The sequence below is a fragment of the Pangasianodon hypophthalmus genome, chromosome 10 (genome assembly GCF_027358585.1).
Source record: "Pangasianodon hypophthalmus isolate fPanHyp1 chromosome 10, fPanHyp1.pri, whole genome shotgun sequence".
In the NCBI taxonomy this organism is placed as follows: domain Eukaryota; kingdom Metazoa; phylum Chordata; class Actinopteri; order Siluriformes; family Pangasiidae; genus Pangasianodon; species Pangasianodon hypophthalmus.
Genome location: NC_069719.1, coordinates 15,352,094 through 15,376,681, shown reverse-complemented (window position 1 = coordinate 15,376,681; position 24,588 = coordinate 15,352,094). Strand labels below are relative to the sequence as shown.

The 24,588-nt window shown below is 38.9% G+C and overlaps 3 protein-coding genes across 7 annotated transcripts; all 3 read right to left on the bottom strand.

The window, feature by feature from the left end:
* Nucleotides 1–140: 140 nt before the first annotated feature.
* On the bottom strand, nucleotides 141–6,382 carry zgc:163014 (uncharacterized protein LOC100038766 homolog). The gene is made up of 13 exons (XM_026933963.3): nucleotides 6,190–6,382; nucleotides 5,913–6,089; nucleotides 5,651–5,756; nucleotides 4,701–4,811; nucleotides 4,387–4,497; nucleotides 3,696–3,873; nucleotides 2,594–2,713; nucleotides 2,112–2,299; nucleotides 1,790–1,986; nucleotides 1,574–1,665; nucleotides 1,431–1,485; nucleotides 1,129–1,226; nucleotides 141–701 (listed from the first exon to the last, which is right to left on the bottom strand). Exons 1-13 carry the CDS (start codon nucleotides 6,309–6,311, stop codon nucleotides 415–417), a joined length of 1,842 nt encoding a protein of 613 aa, XP_026789764.2. The 5' UTR covers nucleotides 6,312–6,382; the 3' UTR covers nucleotides 141–414.
* Nucleotides 6,383–7,220: 838 nt separating this feature from the next.
* Nucleotides 7,221–17,954, bottom strand: tmed8 (transmembrane p24 trafficking protein 8). 4 transcript variants are annotated; one of them, XM_026934452.3, is made up of 6 exons: nucleotides 17,826–17,954; nucleotides 17,298–17,407; nucleotides 13,220–13,319; nucleotides 13,059–13,134; nucleotides 11,206–11,496; nucleotides 7,221–8,781 (listed from the first exon to the last, which is right to left on the bottom strand). In XM_026934452.3, exons 2-6 carry the CDS (start codon nucleotides 17,405–17,407, stop codon nucleotides 8,561–8,563), a joined length of 798 nt encoding a protein of 265 aa, XP_026790253.1. In that variant the 5' UTR covers nucleotides 17,826–17,954; the 3' UTR covers nucleotides 7,221–8,560. The 4 variants fall into 4 exon arrangements, with proteins under 4 accessions (XP_026790253.1, XP_034164223.1, XP_034164224.1 ...); XM_034308332.2 differs by having other exon boundaries at nucleotides 17,760–17,863; XM_034308333.2 differs by lacking the exon at nucleotides 17,826–17,954 and adding an exon at nucleotides 17,749–17,769.
* Nucleotides 17,955–18,992: 1,038 nt separating this feature from the next.
* noxred1 (NADP-dependent oxidoreductase domain containing 1) lies at nucleotides 18,993–24,254 on the bottom strand. Of its 2 annotated transcripts, none has more exons than XM_053237621.1 (6): nucleotides 23,970–24,254; nucleotides 21,830–21,993; nucleotides 20,941–21,121; nucleotides 20,109–20,227; nucleotides 19,791–19,989; nucleotides 18,993–19,652 (listed from the first exon to the last, which is right to left on the bottom strand). In XM_053237621.1, exons 1-6 carry the CDS (start codon nucleotides 24,122–24,124, stop codon nucleotides 19,526–19,528), a joined length of 945 nt encoding a protein of 314 aa, XP_053093596.1. In that variant the 5' UTR covers nucleotides 24,125–24,254; the 3' UTR covers nucleotides 18,993–19,525. The 2 variants fall into 2 exon arrangements, with proteins under 2 accessions (XP_053093596.1, XP_026790071.3); XM_026934270.3 differs by having other exon boundaries at nucleotides 20,109–20,263; nucleotides 23,970–24,244.
* Nucleotides 24,255–24,588: the final 334 nt, after the last annotated feature.

The following is a 24,588-nucleotide window of genomic DNA, read 5'->3' as shown; positions in this document are numbered from 1 at the left end:
TTTTTTCAGAGAATATATGTACAAAATATACGTACAGATACCAAAAAAAAAAGACAAATTACACAAACAACTGTGAATGTGATATAAGGTTTCAAACTTAAAAAAGTGAAACAAGTAAGAAAAAAAAAGGTGCCTTCAAATAGGTGGAAAAATGTTTATTGGACAGAAATGACAACCTGTGTTGTATCTCTGAAATCAAAAAACAGATGATGCTACTGAAAATAGAAATCTCAATTTGTATTAGATAAATTAAACAGTAGCTGCCAAGCAGCTGTTTAAGTCTGTAAAATCGGCTTTAAAATAAATGTAAAAAAAGGAAAAAAGTGCCTTCATGACAAGAAGTTCCAAGTGCTGTGAAGGGAAAAAAGGTTTTAATTTTAGAATAAAATCTGCACCACTAAACAGTCAAGTTTCTCAGCCATGCACCATGATCTTGTGAGTTGCTTTTAGATCTAGTCCCTGTCCTTCAGCAGGGATTTCCATGACGCATTTGACTGTATCATCATAAAATGTGCCCATGCAATCTGAGCCCCCAAACACTAAGACAGCGTACTGGGTGGAGGGGCAGGTGTGATGGCCATCTCCCCGTTCCCTTTCATCAGTGTGTGAAGGTGCAGTGCCAGGCAGACTGATTAGGCTGTGTCCAGCACGAGGCTTTGAGGAGAGCAATGGACACACCACTGATGTCCAGCAGCTGGTCTCTGTAACAAAAAGCAACCAACAGTCTAACTTTTAATAATTCAATTCAATTTTATTTGTATAGCGCATTTAACAATGGGCACTGTCACAGAGCAGCTTTACAGAAATATATAAATTCAGGATATAAATTTTAAATTTATGAATGTATCCCTAATGAGAAAGCCAGAGGTGACAGTGGCAAGGACAAACTCCCTGAGACGATATGAAGAAGAAACCTAGAAAGGAACCAGACTCAAAAGTGTGACAACGGATAGTGCAATTATAAATAATTCCCTTCTAAACTGTATACTATAGGGCCAAAAGTGCAACTGTGTAACCACAAAAGTTCATTATAGTTTACACATGAAGTCTACACAGACATCACTTTATTAGCAACAACCCATTTTAGCAGACTCAATTTTTTGTTTTGTAAAGAAATAAAACAGTAACCTATATTGAAGAGATGGAGATCTTGTAGTGCCCCTAAAGCACTGCAGCCTCCGCTGATCAGCACCCTGTTGTCAGACACGGGCAGAGCAGCATGAAACCTGACCATGTGAAAGGAGGAAAGAGAATTTATGATCACAGAGTCACATAAATATACTGCAACAGATACAGACATTTGGAGAAGAGCATTACATCTGGCTAAGTGTGCTACTGTAAACCATACTATTATTTAAATAAGTTTGGGAATGTATTTAATTAAAGGAAATATACAGTATAAGTGATTTGAAATCAGAGAACACTCTTACCCACGGGCAAGGGGTGGCATGTTTTCATATTTCACTGCAGTGTATTCCATAAAGCCTTAAGTGATAATTTTAGCAGTTAGTGACATCTTTTCAATAATCACATGTTCCATGTGTGCTTTCAAATAGTGATTTTTTTCCATTACCAAGATCTAAAATGTAGAGGTCATTGAGGTAGGCAGCAGTTTTTCTGCCTCCGAATATCAGTAATTTGTCAGGCAGTAGGGTGCTGGAGTGCCTGTTTATAAATATCAGTAAGTACTGAGAGGCAGGAAATACACAATTATGCACACTAACCATTTATTTCTACCCAAAAGCCAGGAAAGCTTGTAATAAAATATGATATGAAATAGCACACTGACCCAAACCTGGGAAGAGGACGATCCCCTTCCACGATTGGTTGGTACCACAGCTCATGTTCAGGATTGAAGATGTAAAGAGCATTACTGCAAGCTTTGCCTCCAGGACCTCGACTGGGCTGCAACCCTCCAAATACATACAGCTCACTCTTATAAATACTGCAGCTGTGGAACGCTAATGATGGGACATTTCCTTTTGCCTGGTAGAAATTAATATTTAAAGTCAATTAATCCTGATGAACTACACACATGCAAGCTTCTAAATCATTGCTGAGGTTGATCTACTGAAAACTGCATTTAGCTGAATATGTTAACTCAAACTCACTTTAATAAGTTTCCACTTCCAGGTCAGTGTGTCCAGTTTATAAATATCACTATAGCGTTGACCTTCTCTTAGGCCACCATACACATAGACAACCTTATTCTCAGGGTCAAAGGCCGCCGAGTGCCCTTGAGAGCTGGGAGGGAGTGGCCCAACTGTAGAAGAATTCATGGGGAACCAAAAATCACCATCTGTAAACGTAGATAGGAGTTTAGCATCAAATTTTGTCCTATGCATTTTTAATCAATGTATTTACATTGTGTCTGTAAATAAACAGCAAAGAAGAAGCTCATGCAACATTAAAGCAGTTTAAGAGATTTTTAGCAGTGATGACTGAAAAGCACAGAGTACATGGCTCAGTAATGGAACAAGAGAGCCACTGCAATTCCACATGCAAGTTACTTGCTGAAACTGGAAGCTTATTCAGTCGCTGTCACTGTCCAAAAGGTCACTATACTGAACCAGAGGCCTGTGCGAAAACACACCAATCTCCAGCTTCCACGTGGAGTCTGTACAGTTTTGGTCTCCAGTCTCCCCACCAATCAGAACAGCTGTGTCAGGATCACATAAACACATGGTATGGTTCCAGCGCTTTGATGGATGCTCTGAAAAGGTAAAGAGTAATTATTAACACACATACATATACATTATATATATGCAATTATATTCACATCAAACATCAAAATGTGATCTCAGTGATTTTGATCATAGTATGGTTGTTGGTACCAGATGGGCTGGTTTGAGTATTTCAGAAACTGCTAATCTCCTAGGATTCCAGAGTTTACAAAGAATGGTACGAAAGACAAAAAAACATCCAGTGAGCAGCAGTTCTGCAGAGGGCCTTGTTGACGAGAGAAGTCAGAGGAGAATGTCCAGACTGGTTCAAAGTCTGAGTGGAGATGGACAGATTGGAAGATATGAAGATTGAAAAAATGTCACCTGGTCTGACGAATCTTTCTGCCACTACATGTAGATAGCAGGGTCATAATTTGGCATCAGCAGCATGAATTCACAGACCCATCTTGACAATATGTATCCCTTTATGGCCACAATTTACCCATCTTATAATAGCTACTTCCAGCATGATAATGTGCCACGGCATAAAACACAGGTCGTGTTAAAACTAATTGAATGAACATGACAAAGAGTTCAGTGTACTTCAATAGCCTCTCCAGTCAGCTAAATCCAGTAAAGCACCCTTGGGATGTTGTAGAATGGGAGATTGGGAGCATGAATGTGCAGCTGACAAATCTGCAGCAATTAGCTGATGCAATCATGTCAACATAGACCATAATCTCAAAGGAAATTTCCCACCTTGTGGAATCCATGATACCAGGTAGAATTGATGCTGTTCTGATACTACCCAGCATTAATATGGTGTACCTAATAACATAACCGGTGAGTGTATATTGAGCATTGTCAGTAACATCTGCAAAACTTTATTTAAAAGCTATTTAAACCATTTTAGTGTTTATCACAGAGATTTCCCAAAAATTTTCAAAATGGATACATCACACAAGAAGGCTAATGAAAAAGGTTTCTTAGCCAAGGGACCACAAAATGCAAATGTGGTGGGAAAGTGTTCACCTGCCCGGCAATCCCTCGTCCTTTTAACAACCTCCCTTTCTTCATTTTGCAATGTATATATGCTCAGTTTGCACTTCTTGGGGCTTGAACCTTGGCTTGACCTCTGCTGTGTTTCAGGTCCCTCATAACTCAAACTACATCTTCTCTTTCCTATCACAGTCCGTCTTGGAGTTTTATCCTTCAGACAGTACAGAGAGACATGAAAGTAGACATTAGAAAAAGTCATAAACCAAAATTTAGATCATCATAAACCAAAAGTTATTACAGTTAAGATTTATTTATTATAGTAATAAGCCTAATTGATTGGTCAACTGAAGCATAAATTTCAACCCTAACACTTTTTTTTTTTTTTTTTTTTTTAATGAAACATTTAAAGGAAAGCTGTTAGTGTGATACTAAATGTTTTGGATCTACATTTTAGCATCTGGGTTTTGTACTGGATCCTTTAAATATATATGGTACATGTACATGTGTAAAAGTTTATTATATACATAATAATTTAATGAATCAAAATCTATAAAATTTCACATACTAGCATCCTATTCTTAACTAGTCTATATCTGCTTTTTGAACTTCACCTAATGAAGTGTCACAATGTCTTTTCCCTTAATTCTTTAATCTTTACAATTATTGAGTTACCAAATGCTTGCTTTCTAGTTAGTAAATAATCATGCCTTTGAGTATTCCTCACCAAAGACCAAACTCCCGATGTCCTGAGGCTGATATTCTGAATCTCCTCTTTGCTTGTTTTGAGCTCTGCATAACTGACAGTGTCCTCGGGTGATGATCTCTGAGATGTGATCTTGAGAAGGACATGACCACCATTAAACAGTTAGATCTTTCCTATTATTAGTTATTAGTTAAGTGTTATTAGTTTGCCTAAACAATCAAAACAAAAGGACATATGATAAAGCTGTTTTAGCTGCAACATTTTTATGGCTGCAGTAAATTAAATCAGGTGAAGGACAGGTAAATTAGACTTAAATTTAACTCTGAGCTCCTCACATTGTTGTTGCTAGCATTGCTCAGAAGGGTCTGGGAGAAACTGGTGGACCGACTGGGGGCTGGTCGTCTCCTTTTCACCAGTGGTGTACTGCTAACAAAGCTGGTTCTCACCTTTATTACAAACAGATGATTAGCAAACTACAGTGAATACTGTAAAGCACAATAAATAATAAAATGTCATCCAGGCTAGGGACACAGTACCATAAATAGCATATACAGTGATGTTATTTATGGATACCACCAGATTTAAATTTTGTTCCAATTTTCATATCAGTGATTATGACATTTTTGTCAGAATGTGTGGCACTTAAAATGCATTTCACTTTGCACTGTTCATCTAGACTCTGCTGCCAGTTGATTAGGTACACCCACCTTGCAGCTACCATCAGTGTCCATTTTATTAACCATCATTACTGACTAGAGCCCATCATGTTGATGTTCCCACTGATAAACAGGGGCAGGGATTTAATCAGACACTGTAGGGTTGGTGGGGTATGTGTGTGCGTACTATAGTTCATCTTTTTCTATCAGTGATCGGTTTTTGACCACTGACCAGCAGAAACACAGCAGTGGTCACCGACCACCGTCAGTGTCACTGCTGAGTGAAAACGGTCCACAATCCAAATAACATCTGGTCAGTAATGGTCGAGACCTAGAGGAGAGTTGAGGAATTCTCCACAACAACAACAACAACATATGACAGAAGTCAGTAAAAAGCCTAAAAACTGCACCTGTACGGTTGGTGTACCTGATAAAATAGCCAGGCAGAAATAACTAATAAACTAGCAACTAAGTGTATTATCCATGCACAGGTGGCTCAAAACCAGATCATTTACAATGCAGATTAAAAGCATAACCCAGGCCAATAAACACACCTAACATACACACAATGTAGTGAAACACTGTGAAGACCAACCTTGCATTAAGTTAAGAAAAAAAGGTGAAAGTACCTCTCCACAGACACTGAGCAACACTTTGGCATGTCCACCTCTCTTACTCTTCACTGTGGATTCGTTTAAAAGGCTCAGTGTCCAGTCTCCTTCCCACACCAAACAACTTACAGTGTAAAAGAAGAAGAAAGGAGCATACAGGTAGACATTTGTGACAGAATATATTCACTTTTATCTCTCCTAAGAGTAGTTTATTCGCTGTTTGCTCTAACAGAAGGGTATTAGATATCTGCAGGCGGTTTTAACTGGTCTAGGTTCCTACCTTGAATGTGGTGAAAGAGTCCCAATTTTCTGCGGTTTCACATCCGGGCTAATAAACACCTCAGTTAATAGTGTTGTCTCGCTAGAAAATGAGCTCCAGTCTCCCAGACTGAACACGATGAGCTGCTTGGGTAACGGCAGTGGGATCTGGAGCTGGTAGCTGGTGCGGTTCACGTTACTGAACAAACAGCCAGAAGAAAACTGAATGGTTTATGAACTACTTCAATTATTATAGCTTCAACAGAACAGACGGGTAACTAGCCAAAAAATTATCCCACCTGATAAACTGACGAGGTGCTTCGTGTAACGACCATAATGCATAAAAGTGTGTTTTTCCCATGCTTCTACTGGACAAAGGGGAGCCACCGAACAGAATTACCTGAGCCCAGGCCAGGCTCATGTCCACCTTCCTTAAATTGAGTTTAGATTCAGTATTGCAGGCCACAGTGGAGGCTCCGCCCCTTTCGCACCACGTGACAGAAGGTAACGTGGATTAATGTCTTAATTAGATTGTGGACTTTATTCTGATTGGAAATGCTATTGTTGCTTAATTCATAACTGTTGGATTTCTGCTTCAGACAGAAATACTGCAGTGCTGAGAAAAACAGATTTTTTTTTCTTCCTGTCTGAAAAACACCCCAAAGTAAGGCTGGAATGGGAATTTAATCCATTCCACTGGATGTTGCCTAAACACAGTAAAGCAAAGTAATGCAATAAAGACAGAATATATTTATTATAAATTATATATGACAACTTTTATAATAGCTAATATTTTAGTTTCGACAATGTATCTACTATGTATTATTCATCTTATTTTACATTTGTTGTGATCACTGTTTGCAGTGGACAGTTATGGAATTAACACTGAAGGGCTAATCTGAACCACACATTAAAATGCTCTATCTGTTGTAATGGACAATAAAACTCTGGGGAAAAACTTTTGGTCTAAAAGTTAGTTATACAAATACAGTTTTCGTCTTACCTCCCAAAAACAGTTGTGAATTGATCCCTACCATGGACCGGCATCCCATGCTTTGGTGTATTCCTGCAACCCTGACCAGGATAAAGTGGTTATTGAAGACGAATGAAAAGATGAATAAAATTACTCTGTATCAGAGCCTTTGCTCATCAGGTGAATAGCTGCCATGCCTCATTTCAGTGGTCATTTTTTTTAATACTATAAGAGGTAACATGAAGCTGTTTGGCAAATTAATAAACATTCTGATGGACATCTTAAATGGTTTTATATATAAAAAAAACCCCACAGTGCACACTGTAGTAGAAGAGGTTAATGAAACAACTCATGAGCTTACCACGTACAAATGTTTATTGAATAAAAAGCAGAAGCAGTAGAGTAAAAGCAGAAGACCAATGATATACATTACTAACAGTAACAACATGGTAGACAAAAAAGCACAATGGCAGTAGTATGTATAAGACATGTGCGAATACACTGAGTGCAGGTGTATGAACAGAAACTCTCTCGAGCTGCTGAATTGCCCAATTATCTCCCTCAAGTCAACACTTGTGTTTTGGTACTCATGGACAAGCAGCACAAAAAATTAACAGAAAAATACAGCACAACATTACGATTGTCAACAGAGCTTTGTGTAGAACATTGTTCATTTAACTGACATAGAGAAAGCAGCACATAGGATGTTTCTATACTAGTTTAATAGCACGTCAACCTTTACAATCGCTTAACTATTCAGAAAGCAAACAGCCGCCAAACCACCCCAACCCCCCCCTCCACCAAATGGTACCTGGTGGGCCATGTAAATATTGAATTAGTTATATTACAACTTGACTTTTCGTGACAGGAAATAGTTTGCACTTAAGTCATAAAAAGGCAGGCTGTGGCCAGTATCCCTGGTGACTGTGTTAATGGATGTTGCATATGCAGTTTAAAGAAAAAAGAAAAGAAAAAAAAGTGAAAGTCTGAATACATAAATCTGAGGGTCTGCATTTGCATCACTGCAACCCAACTGGTATTTGGATTAGCCAGAAATTAGATTAGATTAGATTAGACAGTGTACAGAAAAGGTACCTTGAGGCTACAACAATAAACATGTCAGTACATCAGGTAAATCAAAGCAGGATCAGCGGTGGCTGTGTTTTGTCTGTGATTGGAATATAAATATGAAAAATATCCTTTAGTATTCATCACCTGAGTCAGTAGTGGCCAGTGCCACATCACACATCCAAGCTTTCATGATTTCATTCTTTATTCACCATATAGTACTGAGCAATTAATTCGTTTGCTTAAGCATCTTTCCCTGAACCACTGTATTACCTGATCACTGAGGCCACAGTTGTGTGTTGTGGTACGACAAGACAATATAAATACAAAACATGTATATGGGCACTTGACAAATTCTCCACACATTTGAAAAATACACACAACACATTTGCACACTGACCAAGCTATACGATTCTACTCAAGTTTAAAAACCTTTCATATAGACTAGGACAAATCTGATTGGCTGAGTTTGGCTTACCATCTATACAATAAAATTTGCATCAAAATAAAAATCAGTGTATGAATTAATAGCAGGAATGATATGTATACAGTGTTGTAAATATATCTCTATATATTGATCAAAAATATATATTATCAAAACATTCATCTCAAGATGTGCTCTTGGTTCCTCAGGCACTGTAGTACACTCTGTAGTACAGAGTCTTATTCCGCCATAAGGAGTAGGAGTTGTCGAACTTTAGGAGGTATGTGCCTTCTCCTGGGAAACTGTGACTACCCCCTTGAACAGCCAGGTGACTGTCCTGACGGTACACAGGAAGGATCTCTCCCAAATTAGAGTTGGCTGCCGTTTTAGACCCTTTCTCCACGTCTCCAGGAACCACAGGTCCAGCTAGAAAACACCAAACATATAGTCTAATTCAGCGGTAGCACATAATCACAGCTTACAGGCCAAAGAACTTGTTTATTTAATATCAAATACATTACACAAATCACAAGTGGATAATTTAATGCCTTACAAATCAATAAGATGACAAGCAACACTGTTAGACTTGTTAATGGAGCAGGTATGGTTCAGTAATGAGTGATATGATTTATAGATATACCGATAGTCACATTCACAGTCACTCCATATGAGACAGTGGAGACTAGATAAAGTCAGTCCTATTCAAGTGGAGACTAGATAAAGTCAGTCCTATTCAAGTGGAGACTAGATAAAGTCAGACCTATTCAAAAGGATATTGCTTTTGTAGCGGATAGACCACAAAAACAACACAGCCGTTTGACTACACCCCCGTTAACCAAAAAAAAAAAAAATGCAATATACATTTTATGGCCAAAAGTATGTGGACACCTGACCACATATGTATGTGGACCGTCCCCAAACTGTTGCCACAATATTGTAAGCACAGTTGTATAGCATGTATGCTATGTATTAAGATTTATCTTCAGTGGAACTAAAGCTCCCAAACCTGTTCCAGCATGACAATGCACATAAAGACATGGCTTGCCAAGGTTGGTGTGGAAGAACTTGAGTGGCCTGCATAGAGCCCTGCCCACACTGAACACCGACTGCGCCCCAGGCCTCCTCGCCCGACATCAGTGCATGACCTCACTAATGCTCTTGTGTCTGAATGAGCAATTCTCCACAGCCATGCTACAAAACCTAGTGGAAAGCCTTCCCAGAAGAATGGAAGTTATTATAACAACAAAGGGTGGACCAGCTCTGTAAATGCCCATTGTATGCCCATGGAATGGGAACATATGGTTGTGATGGCCAGGTGTCCACATACTTTTGGCCATATAGTGTATACGCCTTACATATTTCCATTTGAATATCCTATATTTATATATACACATGTTATTATAAAACATGTACCCTTATTGTAAGTGAAATAATCTAATTAAGTAGCTCTATTTTACATCCAGCAATATTTGTTGTGATAATCTGGATATAAGAGCCATTAGTATTTCAAAGCAGGAAAACAAGCAATCGCTTGGTTTATAACCATGTATGTATGTCCCACAACAAATTACTTCATTCAGTACAGTACTAGCTATATATATATATATATATATATATATATATATTTATATACATATGTATCAATAATTTTTTTTTCTATAGCTAACTATTTAAACACAAATTAAATAACACACTTAACAGTGTGAAAATTTGTTTTGATTTACATTTTACCTGCTAGGCTTGATCCTAGCTTTGTCAGCAGTTTAGCAAAGCTAACAGTACAGCTTTGTACACTCACCAGAGTCACCAACAATCTCTGCTATTTCCTTTCTATGCACATTTAATGAGAGGTCATACAGTATATGACATAATAAGATTTTAATTATATTTTCCATTTTGGTGCATCAAACAGTAAATGGGAACTAATTGCAGGTAGGAACAAATGTTGTGAGTGGGTAAATAAAGAAATGCCAGAAATCACAAGAAATCACATGCGCCATATGAAAGGTCCAGAGAGTCATTTGAGCCATTTGTTTGGATTTGTCACTTTACCACGTCATACCTAATTTGCACAGCACTAAGAAAATCCCAGTTCAAATGTTGCTCGTCTCACTGTTGTTTTGTCACATTGACGTACATAGAAAATGGTCACCCATTTGACACTAGTTACAGCTGTTATATACATACTGCAGTGCCATAGAACAAAAGAGTTAGCAACACAAACTGCTAAACAGAACAAGACATGCTATTACTTTCTTCTTACTTGCTGTGTGTGACAACAAACTCAGTCACCCCAGAACAAGCAAAACCTTGCTCGCTCATATCATGTCTGGCAGACAAACATACAACTAGCAAAACTGCATATGCTGCATGTTCAGAGTCTTACATTATGTATATTTAGTATTATTTTTTACTTATTAGAATAGGCAGCAGTATCGGGGGTTATTTGAAATATTGTAAGGAACTATACTCAGTGTGCTGGCATTCAAACAGACCTATAGTATAAGGACAGATCACTTGGGGTTCTAAATCAGCATCAGATGCATGCATCCCGGTGAACACAATCCCATAATCCTTTTCATTATCTAACTACCAACATCAGTCAACATACAGATGACGATTACGTGTGCAGTGTGCTAAACAAATAATGATGCTGAAGAGAGCACTGAATGTGTTGCCAACTGATATCTTAATAATGTAAATCATAATAAATCATTTAGTCAATTAGCAGTGTTTGAAGGTTGTTACAGCTACATGTCCTGTTGTGTAATGGAATGGATAAATCGAAATATTTTCTACCAGCAAATCAAAACAAAGGCATGAAATAAGACAGGAAATGTTCTCTCTCACCTTCAAGCTCATCATCTTCATCCTCATCATCACTGGATTCACTGATGTGCACCGTTATGGCTCGGGTGGTGACAGGCGACCAGTCAAAGTAAACCCCAAACCCGATGTCATAGCCATCTGTAGCAAACTCCCAGCACACGCGTTTGGCCTCAGGGATGGTAGGTACATGGACAGTCATAATGTCTCCACGGTAAACAGTGACCATGCTGTCCTTCTCTTGACGCAGCTTAGCCTTCAGCTCTTTCAGGGCCACAGTGGTCCATGTGTTGGCTGGCTGCAACGGTGGTAGGGCTGCAACAGGGTTGTTTTTCATTTAATATTAGTTTCATATACAGACTGAAAGGTAAGGCCTGGTAATGACTGCCTGAAATACTGAATGTATACTATGTGGGTTGTGTTTGATTCCAAAGGTTATGACTGCATTTTCATGCAATCAGTAAAAAAGAAATTAAATTTTGCCTACAGACAATAATGTGGGGATTCCTGAAGCAGAGCGCTTTCTTTAAGAGAGATGGGACAGCCCTGTGAATCTTGTCTCTTTTGCTTTGTCCGAGAATTGGACATCTGGTGAAATGCTAAATGTGTGTTGCTGGGTTTCTAATGCAGCTCTACAATATGGACAAAACAGCATATTATATTGCTGCTAAACATTGTGCTTGTGATGTGCCTTGCAATATAACCGACTGCTTTGTTGCTTTACGGTTAAAGGTTGGCCTTCATTCGACCATGATTATTTGATTTAAGTTTTTTTTAAATCATGCTACAATTTATGAAATTTTACACCGATACCAAATATATCTGGAACCTTTTGAGATCATTCAGAATACTTTCAGATCCACAATAATTCATTGTGGTTTGTTAGAGTTTTCATCTGAATAGTGTAAACATTGTAATAACAATACAAATATCTATACCAGCAACACAAGAAAAGACCCTTACAAGCCATTTTAATAGGAACACCTGTACCCATGCTCATTTATGCTGTTATCCTATCAGCCAGTCATGTAGCAGCAGCACAACACATAAAATCATGCAGATACAGGTCAAGAGCTTCAGTTCATGTTCATATCAAACATCGGAATGGGGGAAAAATGATTTCAGTGACTTTAACCGTGGCATGGTTCCTGGTGCCACACAGGCTGCTTTTGAATATTTCAGTAACTGTTGATCTCCTGGGAGATCAGGCACGGCAGTCTCTAGAGTTTGCGCAGAATAGAACGAAAAACAAAAAACATCCAGTGAGCAGCAGTTCTCAGAGCAGAAATGCCTTGCTGATGAGAGAGATTGGAGAAGAACGGTCAGAGAAGAATGGCCAGACTGGATCAAGCTGACAGGAAGCCTATAGTAACCAAGATAACCACTCTGTACAACCATGCTGAGCAAAAAAGCATCACAGAATGTACCACATGTCGAACCTTGAGCTGGATTAGCTACAACAGCAGGAGACCACATCAGGTTCCACTCCTGTCAGCCATGAACAGGAATCTGAGGCTGCAGTGGGCAAACGGCACAAGCTCAAACATTGACTGGTCTTATCCCTATCTTCAACATTCCAGTTTTATGTGATCATTAACTGAAGCTCTTAACCTGTATCTGTAGGGTTTTATGCATTACACTGCTGCCACATGATTAGCTGCTTGGATAACTGCATGAATGGGCAGGTGTACAGCTGTTCCAATTAAAGTGTCCAGGGAGTGCATATAAAAGCATTTGCTAAAACCTTTTGTGTTATCTGCTGTAATTCCTGAGAGAGAACAAGACACTTAGAGGTAGTGTCTCAGAGGGCCATGATGAAAGATGATGACAAGGTTTCTAGAAGTTGACAGAGGCGATTTAGAAGGAGGTGTGCTAACCTTTTGTCTCTCCAGGATTAGCGGATTTTTCAGCTGTGCTGCTTTCCACTGACTCTCCTTCTGCAGCTGGCTCATCCTAATTAAAATCATACAAAGTCATGCATATTAAATCCTTAAAAATAAGTAGAAATGATTAAAGTGCTTTGAGCGAGATAATATACCTTGGTGGGTTGTTGTAATCCTTTGGTATTGCTGTTGTCATCCATTTGGCTCTGGTTGTCAGGGTGTATTACGGGTTGAGAAAGATCTGTGCTTTGAAGCCTTGAGGAAGCAAAATGTTTAATTAAATTTAAGTATAATTTTTTCCTTGTACAAATTTGACTAGTTGCTGTCATTACTATTTAACTCAACAATATAAATGATGTTTAATTTCTATACATAAACTATATACACACAATAATGATGGTTCAGCGAAATGACAATATAGCACAATGAAGTAATATACACAGGCATCTCTCCTCAAAAGCTACTACAGAAAAACCCAGCACAGACTAATTACCTGTGCGACACACTGGATGGGACCAGTTTCAACCGAGTGGCGCAGGCAATTTGATCCACATGGCATAAGCTACAAAATACAAGCCACCCAGGAAGCAGTGCAGCGCAACCCATTACCACTTTTCCTCAGTGTTCTCTACTCCAGAGCACTGTCAGCTCATACTGAATTGCTACAGCAAAAAGCATTTCCACATCAGACGCGACACATGAAAGGAATGATGGTTTAACAGCAAAACGAGCCCAAACACCAGCATTTCATTCAACTCTGGACTTTCTCTGGAGAAGCTTCACATTTAGGTCTTCAAAATGATTCAAACATTAGTGTATCTTTAAAAACTAACATAAGCAACAAAACAAACTCAATGGCTGCATTGCCATTGCCATGGAGTCATTGGGAATGGTCTACACCGCAAGCCAGAAGAACTTTGGCAGAAGCAACAGGAGAGGTGGACTTCCATGCATGTCTTACAAGTAAGCTAGCCACCAAACATCTGGATTGGTATTGTCTAAGTTTAAGTGCTGACTGATAATCTTGTGGTCCTTTCTATAGCATTGCTGCAGGTTAGATAAACCACACCAAAAAAACAGACGTCAGTGATTCATCCCACCCTGTATATTAGCTAACATTTTCATTATTTAGACAACTATTTGTATTAATTGTAGATAGCAAGATAAAGTTGTGTTATTTCGGCCAGATTGGAAAATGAACACAAATGTATTCAAAACAAAAGATATAGAGAGCCTGATAAATGTAGAAATATTACACCAGTGCTGGCCACACTGATTAGCGTTCACCCTAATATAATTTTACTCCTTTATTACTCTCTCATCACATTCCGTTCAGATAGATGGAGTCTAATAGTTTAACTAGTTAAGCTTGTTATTGGTTAAAACTAGTAGACTGCATCTGTCATCACCACTAAAGAGTCTCATGGAGCCCAGACATGAAGGACAGGGCTGTCAGCAGGATGCTTTACATTGCATTATTAGGCAGTAGCTACATCAGACCAGTGGTCCCGATGATGTTGCACGGGTATAAACGTCAGTTCTGCCATTGACCCCTGACCTTTTTGGGGCTTGGGGCCAATTTTGCATCTACTGCTGTACAGAATTCAGTGATCAGATCAGAAAGACCCTGAAGTGGCTCAAGAGGACTTGGCTTCCACTGCTGCTTTCATTAGTGGATGGAACACATTGACAAATGCAGAGACAAAAAGCCAGAAAAAAAAAATCCCAACCAAGCACCAGGTGAGAAGTTGACAAAATAGCTATATCTCTAGGAAGCCATTTGAAAGTAGTCTGATAAGTACTGGCTATTTTTAAAAACCCCTGTGAACTCATTTTGGAGAGTCAGCGCTGTTTACCAGTCTGAGAGAAATTAGCCTTGTGGTGTTTTTTTTTTTTTTTGGGAAACAGTAATTGATTAGTTGATGTTAAAGTGACAGGCAGTATATTGTACAAGCACACACACACTCACACACACAAACAAAAGTGACTATAAACTAAAGTTCAGGAGAAAGACCACACCTGATCCTCTCAACCCTCCACATAACTTCCTATCAATTCCCATCTCTCTCTTTCTCCACTAGTGATGACACTTCCACATCCTCCACCTCTCTGTCTCCTCCCTACTATTCAACATCCTAAACCAGAGTCTACCCGGGTGGGGGAGGGGGTGGTGCTTGTGGTGGTTGTTGCCATGGAAAAACACCTGTTTCAGGAGGTAAGCCTGAGCTTTCATATGTAGGCTGTAGGTAATGTTATTCATCTCACAGCAAGATTCCATGGTATAAATGTTGACAGATGCTATTCCCTTTCTATTGGTTCAACTCAATGTTACATATGTATGCAATAATTACTGTAATAAATAATTCATAATGCAAAAATGCCCACCAAACTCAATGCTCTAACAACTTATATATATTATGTGTTTCAGTACTGGGGTGCATTGATACATCATCCCAGTCAAACCATCATCATCATCATCATCATCCCAGTCAAACCATCATCATCATCATCATCCCAGTCAAACTAGTCAAACCTTCATCTTCATCATCATCATCATCCCAGTCAAACCCTCATCACCATCATCCCAGTCAAACTAGTCAAACCATCATCATCATCATCATCATGATCCCAGTCAAACCCTCATCATCATCATCCCAGTCAAACTAGTCAAACCCTCATCATCATCATCATCATCCCAGTCAAACTAGTCAAACCCTCATCATCATCATCATCATCCCAGTCAAACCATCATCATCATCATCATGATCCCAGTCAAACCCTCATCATCATCATCATCATGATCCCAGTCAAACCATCATCATCATCATCATGATGATCCCATTCAAACCCTCATCATCATGATCATCATCCCAGTCAAACCCTCATCATCATTTACCTTTGCATTTACGGCATTTGGCAGACGCCCTTATCCAGAGCGACTTACAATAGTGCTTTGAAGTCTATCAAAAATACATTCTGATATTGGCTCGCTAGGTCACAAACTAGGATACCATCAGTCCAAAACTCTGTTGGGGAGGTAATAGACAAGCGCTCAGACAATTTTATTTTATTTATTTTATTTTATTTTTTTTGAGTGCTAACTAAAGTACTCTATGAAGAAGTAAGTCTTTAGACATCGTTTGAATACTGCCAGTGACTCAGCTGTTCGGACATCTAGGGGAAGTTCATTCCACCACCTTGGTAACAGAACAGAGAAGAGTCTCGATGCATGCCTTCCTTGTACCCTGAGAGATGGAGGGACAAGTCGAGCAGTGCTAGAGGATCGGAGGGAGCGTGGTGCCGTGCGAGGTGTGATAAGTGCTTTGAGATAAGTGGGTGCTGGTCCGTTTTTGGCTTTGTAGGCGAGCATCAGTGTTTTAAATCTGATGCAGGCAGCTACAGGAAGCCAGTGGAGGAAGCGTAGCAATGGGGTGGTGTGGGAAAATTTAGGAAGGTTGAAAACCAATCGTGCAGCTGCATTCTGGATCAGTTGCAGTAGTCCAGTCTTGAAATGACAAGGGACTGAACAAGCACCTGTGTGGCCTGTGTGGAAAGAAATGGATGGATTCTTCTGATGTTATAAAGGAGAAATCGACATGAGCGTGTTAGATTAGCAATGTGAGAGGAGAAGGACAGTTGATTGTCCATGGTTACCCCAAGGTTGCGTGCAGTAACCGAAGGCGAGATCAGAGAATTGTCTAGGGAAATTGCAAGATCCTGAGATGGGGATGAATCACCTGGGATGAACAGCAGTTCAGATTAAGTTTCAGCTGATGAGCTGTCATCCATGATGAGATGTCATCATCATCCTAGTCAAACCAGTCAAACCCTCATCATCGCAGTCAAACCAGTCAAACTCACATCTCCATCGCAGTCAAACCCTCATCATCGCAGTCAAACCCTCATCACTGCAGTCAAACCATTCAAACCCTCATCCTCATCGCAGTCACACCTAACTTTTGTAACTTTGCATTATTTGAACAGTTTGAATGGATGCACTGTAATGATCAGCAAGACTTCCAAAGCAAATTATTCCATTTTTTAACTAAAAAAAACATGCATACATGGAGTGCATTAAAATATTAATGCTGCAGCAGTGTTGTACACAAGCTAATATCCCACTCTTTAAAATTGTTAAATCATAAGCACGCACTAAGACAGAGTTAAAACCATGACGTCAGCGACTTGCGTTTCGGCTGTAAAAGAGCGTGGAACAGCGCGCAGGCTCGCTACCTGTCCAGCGGGCTGGAGTCACACGTTTTGGACGCGATGCCGGAGAAAGATGAAACAGACAGGGACGACAGTCTGGACTGGAGCTCAGATGTGGCTTCTACATTCTCCATCTGTATAAACATGACAATAAAAGCACACAGCGATGCACAGATCGCATAAACATCAGGCACTCTGAGCTCAGGAGCTTCACATCACATCAGGTGATGCTTTATTTCCTCCAACAACCTGCAGGGAAAAGCAACCGCACAGCTTTCTCACACATTCAACACGTGTGTTCACATGGAAATGATCAGAGAGTCTAAGACCTCAGTGTGTACCGTAATATTTTACAAAAACATCCTTGTTTTTGATCATTTCAAGACGCCCAATTCTGCATCAGCTAAACGCAGCTAGTCATTAGCTTCAGTGTGAAATCCACAAAAACAGTGCGAAGAAATCACCAGTTTCCTACCAGTTTCCTACCAGTTCCGGTGAAAGCAGTAAGTGTACAGCAGGCTGCGGATACAGGGTTAATCAGTACAGCTTTACCTTGATTGATCCCGCGGTGCAGTGAAAGTCACAGGAGCTCAACAGCAGCTAAATCTGGACCGACGTCAAAATTAACACGCAGGCGAGCAGAAGGGTGTGAAGCTGGAAACGGTGGCGGGTGAAAAAACGCAACCGCTTTACATAATAAGAGTACTGTCTAAGTCGTAAAGGTGGATTAAGCAACCAGCCAGACAAACAAATAAATAAACAAATAAAATAAAATCCTCTTGTTCTTCGACAACACCTATATTTATAAATGCAGCTCAAATTCAAATACTTCTCAGAAGAGGAAATAACAAGGAAGGTTCTTAAACTCTACCACTCTTATTGATGTGTGTTTTTAGCAGTAAATTCATTATAAACTGATGTCCAGGCTTTTGAAGCTGATGTGCTGTTTATTTTCAATGGTGCTTTTAAATTACTTGCTATTATTATTATCTAATCTCATTTTGCTTCTTTTTAAAATGTTTTTGGTCCACTCTGTCTTTTACTCCATCTTATTTTTGCTGTTTTAGCTGTATTTTTTATTTCCAGCTCCACATATTTTTTAATCATTTTCTGGCTCCATTACAGGTTTTAGTATCTATTTTGTGTAAACCAGCACTATCCACATTAGCACTGGTGGTTTCAATTTATTCATGCATCTTCAGTAACCACTGGTTAGGGTCAGGGTCAGGGTCAGGGTGGATCCAGAGCCTGTCCAGGGAACACGAGGAAGGCTGGTGTGCACTCTGGATGGGCACACACTCATTCACACCCAGGATTAAATCCTGGGGCATGTTTCTGGACAGTGAGAGGAAACCAGAGATCCCAAACTCACACAGGCGAAGATCATGTGAAACTCCATGTAGATCTTAACCGAATTTAGGATTGAACAGACTGTGGAGCTGTGAGGCAGCAACGCTAACCACTTAATCTAGTTTAATTTAGTTTAAGACTTCATTATCTGGAAGTAACTAACCTTAAATCAAGATTTGTTTCAGAAGGGCAATTTGGAGGCCTTGATTAACTCTTAAGTAGGATTACTTCAGGTGTCATTTAAACCCTGTCCAGGAAACTGCCCCTTCATGTTAGAAACAGTTTTACTGTTTTACAGGTCAGATGTTCACATGTTCTGTTTGTCTGACACTAAAACACAAAAAGGGCTCTGGATGTTATACAATGTGGTGATGTAGCAGTCAGATATTTTATATAGTAGTATAGGCATACGTAGCACCTTCAATAAATTAAATAAGTATACAAATATATTACAAATGAGAATTATATAAGCATGTCTGTCTTTTTCTTTTGTTGTTGAACTTCCTAAAGAACATGTGACCCAATAAGTAATGAATGAAAAATCCATAAATAACATTCAGCCAGTCGCAAAAGCATAATCATGTTGAAATCATGTATTTTTAGTTTTTTTAGTATGTGACATTTGCTAAAAAACAAATAAATTGTACACTTGTATAGTCAGTGTAATTAGGCCCCAAATGGTACTAAATATCCAGAGAGCTACAGAACTATTTCAGTGCCACTGAGAGACTCGCACTATTCTCATGAGCCTAATTATCCTAACCTTATTTTAACATTGTGGTTTACATATAATCTACTGAGGCAACTGGTATATATAGCCAAAACATTACACAGTTAATAACTGTAAAACTGTTGTTGTGAAATTGGTTCCTTACACATTGTCTTTGTTTCATTCTTTAAATTCAGCCAGAAAATGTTTTTTGATACATCACAGAAATGCAGTCTTGTAAAGCTTTACATCCTGACAGACATGAAGTCAAAGGAGACTGTTTTGTCTGTACATCAACCAAGTTAATCCAGGGGAAAGGCCTGAAAAACAGGAAACATATATATATAATTTATTTACACAGTATATATATATAGAGAGAGAGCAGAATAAAGAATTATAGCAAAGTAAGTATATTTGAATGGATTTTCAGCAGAGAGAACAGCTAATAAACCACTCACTCCTCAGAGTTATGAAGTTTAGATGCCCAGGATGAGTTGACATAGCTTTGGCAGGTGAGAGTTACGGTTGGGCTTGTTGTCTGAAACAGCTCATTGAGAAGTTGGACGGTTTGGCTGGCTCTCAGTCCCTCAGTAGTGCACATATTGAGGAGAGTGTAGAGCACAGCAGACACCCACCTCTGATCCAAAGAGAGACCACCTGTCAGAGACAAGGCAAACAGCAGCACTGCAATTAAATACACAACAGATAAGTCAGGTAACAGGTGTGACAGGATGGACAGACATATTTTCTGCGATGTTCCTGAGTTTTCAACTCACCAGTCAGTGAAAGTGGGCATGATGCACTCAGAACCTCTTCGTCCTTTAGAGCTGCTGCCACTTGATTATGGCGGAGCCACAAGTCACCCGAATCACAGGTCATAAATCCGTACTGAGGTCTGAGAATAAATGTGTGACCAAGAAGTAATTCCAACCTGTAAAATGATCACAACAACAAATAACCCTTTTTAGAGCACTGTGCTCACCAAACACACTGAGTAGTTGTCTTAAATAATTAAGTGTAGTTTAATATCTTAAAATTAGTTTCAGAGAGACATTTTTTAGGCCTTGATTAAATATTCTGTACTAAATATCCAGGCCTACTTCTGGTTTAATTTAAACGCTGTCTGGGAAACCGCCCCTTGATGTTAGAACCAGAAAATGAACAGCTTGCTCTTTAAGTTCTTTATGACTGACACTCTAACAGTAAGACACGTAAAAAGGCTCTGAATGTTATACAACTACAGTGAGGTAGTATATAGAAATATATCATATGTAAGAATAAGAGTAGAAATATGTATCCCTGGCACTTTAAAAAAAAATCTATATGTTTGGAAATAGTTTAAGAATTATTATTATTTAAGCAGGTTTGGATTTATTTCAGTTATGTATCTGTTAATATGTATCTGTTCCTAAAGAACATGTGACCCAATAAATAACATTCTGTCAGGTTCTTTAAAGTCTCAGCAACAACTGAACTTTTCCAAGCACTGACTCCTACAAGACCAACTTAGTTTTTCTTACTAGGCTTCCAAGTTCCATTGAAAAATAACCAAACAAAGGTGAAGATTCATCTTGAACATGACATCTACATGTATATGTGAGGTCATACCTGTGTACTTGCACTGCTGAGGTGAAGCTGTACACTAGGCAGCGTGCAGGCAGCTGAGAGTGAAGCTCAGCACACACGTGACGAAGATGAGAGGGAAGAACGCAGAGGAAGATCACGTCTGCCCATGTGGCCAGTCTGCGGTTATCAAAGTAACACTTCACCCCTCTGTCTGAGAAATCACCTACAATGCAAACAGATGGCTATGTTTCATTCACTGCTCTCATACGTTATAATCACTGTGAGTTCTGTGAGCTATAATCAGCCAGAGTGGTTTAATGGTCTCAGGGGAATTAATGAGAAATACACATAATGGACAATTTATTAGTTACATCTACTTAGAACATTCACTGGCCATTTTATCAAGTAAACCTTCTATATAGGTGAGTCACCTCCAGAATTATTAGCACCCTTTAAAAAACTGCATAATTGTATAAAATAAAAATTATATACAATCATTAAAATGGAGTCAAACAACTGGGAAACTATTTTCCTCTTTAAAACTGAATTTTCTCTCAAAATGTATGTGACAAAATGTTTCATGTTTCTAATTTTTTGTAAAATAATTTTGTTACTGTGCTTCAGAAACTTTGTTGTTGCATTTGACCATGTTCTATTTTCTTGGGATATAAATAGATTTTGCACACACATAAAACCGCTTTGACACTCATCACCATGGGGAAACCATGTGCTGAGGATGGTTCACCATCCTGTCTTTCTTTATCACTGGTGTACAGCGTAGTGTGGAGCTGATAATTATGCACAACAAAAGATAGGCTACATTTTCTTAGTTCAAAATAAGTTTTACTTTTTTATTACTTATTTTCCATGTTTTCAAAGACAATTCAAATGACAAATGTTTGTTGAACATGTGGCTAATTTAAACACTTACTCAGTGTGTCTGGTCTTTTAGTTGACATGTTAATGTTAGATGGTTTAAACCCTGGTATAGTCAATAAAAGCAGTGCCAGCTGTTTGCCCACGTGCCCACCTCCAATAATGCCAATCTTCACTGGCTGCAGGTCTGATTTATTGGTTAGGTGGTTTAATTTATTCCTACAGATTAAAAAAAAAACATATATGCATTATTATTAAGACAAGACACTACAGGTAGTGCAATTTTAATCACAAAATCAGTTGCGTCTATAACATCTATAGTCTTCTCTTAAAATGTAGCAATAAAAATATCAAAACTCAACAGAAAAATGTTCATTTCTTGTTTTTGTCCACTAACGAGCACTGCATCGTCTGAAACTTAACAATTTTGTAGTAGGTTTTAAGCTCCACCCACAATAATGCCATGTCATAAATCCCTGAATAGCTTGTTTGCTGGTACACTACATTGACAAAAGTATGTGCATGGCTGACCATGACCCCCATATGTGGCTCATCCCCAAACCTTTGCCACAAAATTGGAGGCACATGATTGTACAGGATGCCTTCGTATTAACATTTCCCTTCACTGGAACGAAGAGGCACAAACATGTTCCTGCATGATAACGCCCCGTGCACAAAGCGAGCTCCATGAAGACATGGTCTGCCAAAGTTGGTGAGGAAGAATCTGAGAACTTGGTTTGAATTTCTGGGATTTGTATTTAGGATTCTGATATTTCAAAAATCAGAAAATCTGAAATCTTAGCAATTTCAAAACAAAGAAAAAAAACAAAACAAAAATGTACATTTATTAAATACCCCACAGAAAAAAAATAAAGTAGCATATATAATTAATATATACAAAATTCATATTTAAATACTTTTTCAACTTTCAAGCTCCATAAAAAACTGCTGATCTCCTGGGGCTAGAGTTTACACAGAATGGTGCAAAAAACAAAAAACATCCAGTGAGTGGCAGACTCTGCATGCTGAAACGCCTTGTTGATGAGAGAGATCCGAGGAGAATGGCCAGACTGGTACAAGCTGACAGAATAGTTATTCACACCCTCACCAGCCATTTCATTAGGAACACCTGTACACCTGCTCATTCATGCAATTATCCAATCAGCCAATCATGTGGCAGCAGCACAATACATAAAATCATGTAGATGCAGGTCAAGAGCTTGAGTTAAAATTCATCTCAGTGACTCTGACTGTGGCATGGTTGATGGTGCCAGACAGGCTGCTTTTGAATACTTCAGAAATCTCCTGGGATTTTCATACACAAGAGTCTCTAGAGTTTACGCAGAATAGAGCGAAACAACAAAGAAAGCATCCAGTGAGCAGCAGTTCTCAGAGCAGAAGCGCCTTGCTGATAAGACAGAGAAGAACAGTCAGAGAAGAATGGCCAGACTGGATCACGCTGACATGAAGGCTCCAGTAACTGAGATAACCACTCTGTACAAAACGTGGTGATAGAAATCGGAGGCTGTCACGGACACAGACGCACCAAAACTGGACAGTTTAAGATGTTTGTCCAATATTCAGCTGTCCAGTGTGGGTGAGTCTGCGCTCACTGTAGCCTCCTGACTGCACGAGTGTGCAGATATACAGGTGTTCCTAATAAAGTGGACAATGAGTGTGTATGTCTATTTTTATGTCATTACAATATATATGAAAATATCCTTTATAAACCTAATAAACCACACTTACATTTGTGGAAATACATAAAATCACTTTTATATTTAAAACTTTTTTTTTTTCCTGAAAATATTTTTTTCTGTAAACTAAAAATCAAAATTAAAAAATTCCCAAAATGTTGATTATTACTGGATATACAGGTAGGTTGGATATTATTATGAAAAATGGCATGAAATATATAACAGTAAATAAATAATATTTGATTAAACAACAGAAATTTTATTCCAAGCAACATTTCTGTAGAATCTCTGGAGAATCTCTAAGCAAAACAAATTTTCATATTTTTTTGAAAACTTTCCAATACAAAAATACTTATAAGAATATCAGTTATTGTGAATATCTATTGTTTTGGGGGAAAAAAACCCAAAGCTCTTGACCTGCAGTGTCTCTGGCACTAAACCGTAAACACTGTTTTCGGGGCTCGAGCCTGCAGGTGAGGAACCAGACACGAGCGCTACCTGGCTAAGGCCACGAGTCTGCAGAGAAACCCCGCATGCGCACAGCCACACACCGCTAACGCCGAGGAGCGACTGCGCAGAAACACGCACTCCTTCTCTTCTTCACTGAGTCCACTTTCAAACTGAAGAGACTTCAAATTAAGCGTCACGTCCATAACAGCTACTACTCTTTTGCGTGACCACTCGGTCTGAGAACGCTCGCGCAGCGTTGACTTGACAACACATTCTGGTATCTTTGGCAACGCAGTGGGTGTGGCTTGTTTGTGAAGCTAGAAAGTACAAGACACTATAAGTTTTCAAAATAAAAGCCACTGTTCGGTACACAGTGTGTAGCTGGTCTGGGTGATTTGCAATTCTTTTTCAAAAGTCACGAGGAATAAATGGTGCTAACTCAACTATATTCAGTTCTCATAGAACAGACAAAAACAAAAAACAAAACCAAAAAAAACGTGCACACATGGACGATGCCTTTTGGTTTCCATGGAAACACAAGAGTATACTAATTAAAGAGCTAGAATATTTTAGTGCAAGAACAGGGTAAGTCATAAGGTTAAAGATTACAAACATTTTACAAATATCCTATTAATATTCTGGGAATTTTTTATTCCTTTTAATTATG

Bases quoted from the DNA above. Each gene is read 5' to 3' on its own strand.
- zgc:163014 (XM_026933963.3), bottom strand. From the start codon at position 6,311: ATGAGCCTGGCCTGGGCTCAGGTAATTCTGTTCGGTGGCTCCCCTTTG. The intron at 3,874-4,386 runs GTGAGGAATACT...TACTGTCTGAAG, and splicing joins CATCGGGAGTTTGGTCTTTG to GATAAAACTCCAAGACGGAC. The intron at 702-1,128 runs GTTACTGTTTTA...TTTTTGTTACAG, and splicing joins TCTCCATCTCTTCAATATAG to AGACCAGCTGCTGGACATCA.
- tmed8 (XM_026934451.3), bottom strand. From the start codon at position 17,419: ATGTTTATACAGATGGAGAATGTAGAAGCCACATCTGAGCTCCAGTCC. The intron at 13,135-13,219 runs GTATATTATCTC...GATTTTAATTAG, and splicing joins GATTACAACAACCCACCAAG to GATGAGCCAGCTGCAGAAGG. The intron at 8,782-11,205 runs GTGAGAGAGAAC...GGTGTTTTCTAG, and splicing joins TGAAGATGATGAGCTTGAAG to CTGGACCTGTGGTTCCTGGA.
- noxred1 (XM_026934270.3), bottom strand. From the start codon at position 24,124: ATGGACGTGACGCTTAATTTGAAGTCTCTTCAGTTTGAAAGTGGACTC. The intron at 20,264-20,940 runs GTATGACCTCAC...ATCATTTTACAG, and splicing joins TCAGCAGTGCAAGTACACAG to GTTGGAATTACTTCTTGGTC. The intron at 19,653-19,790 runs GTGAGTGGTTTA...CCTGTTTTTCAG, and splicing joins AAACTTCATAACTCTGAGGA to GCCTTTCCCCTGGATTAACT.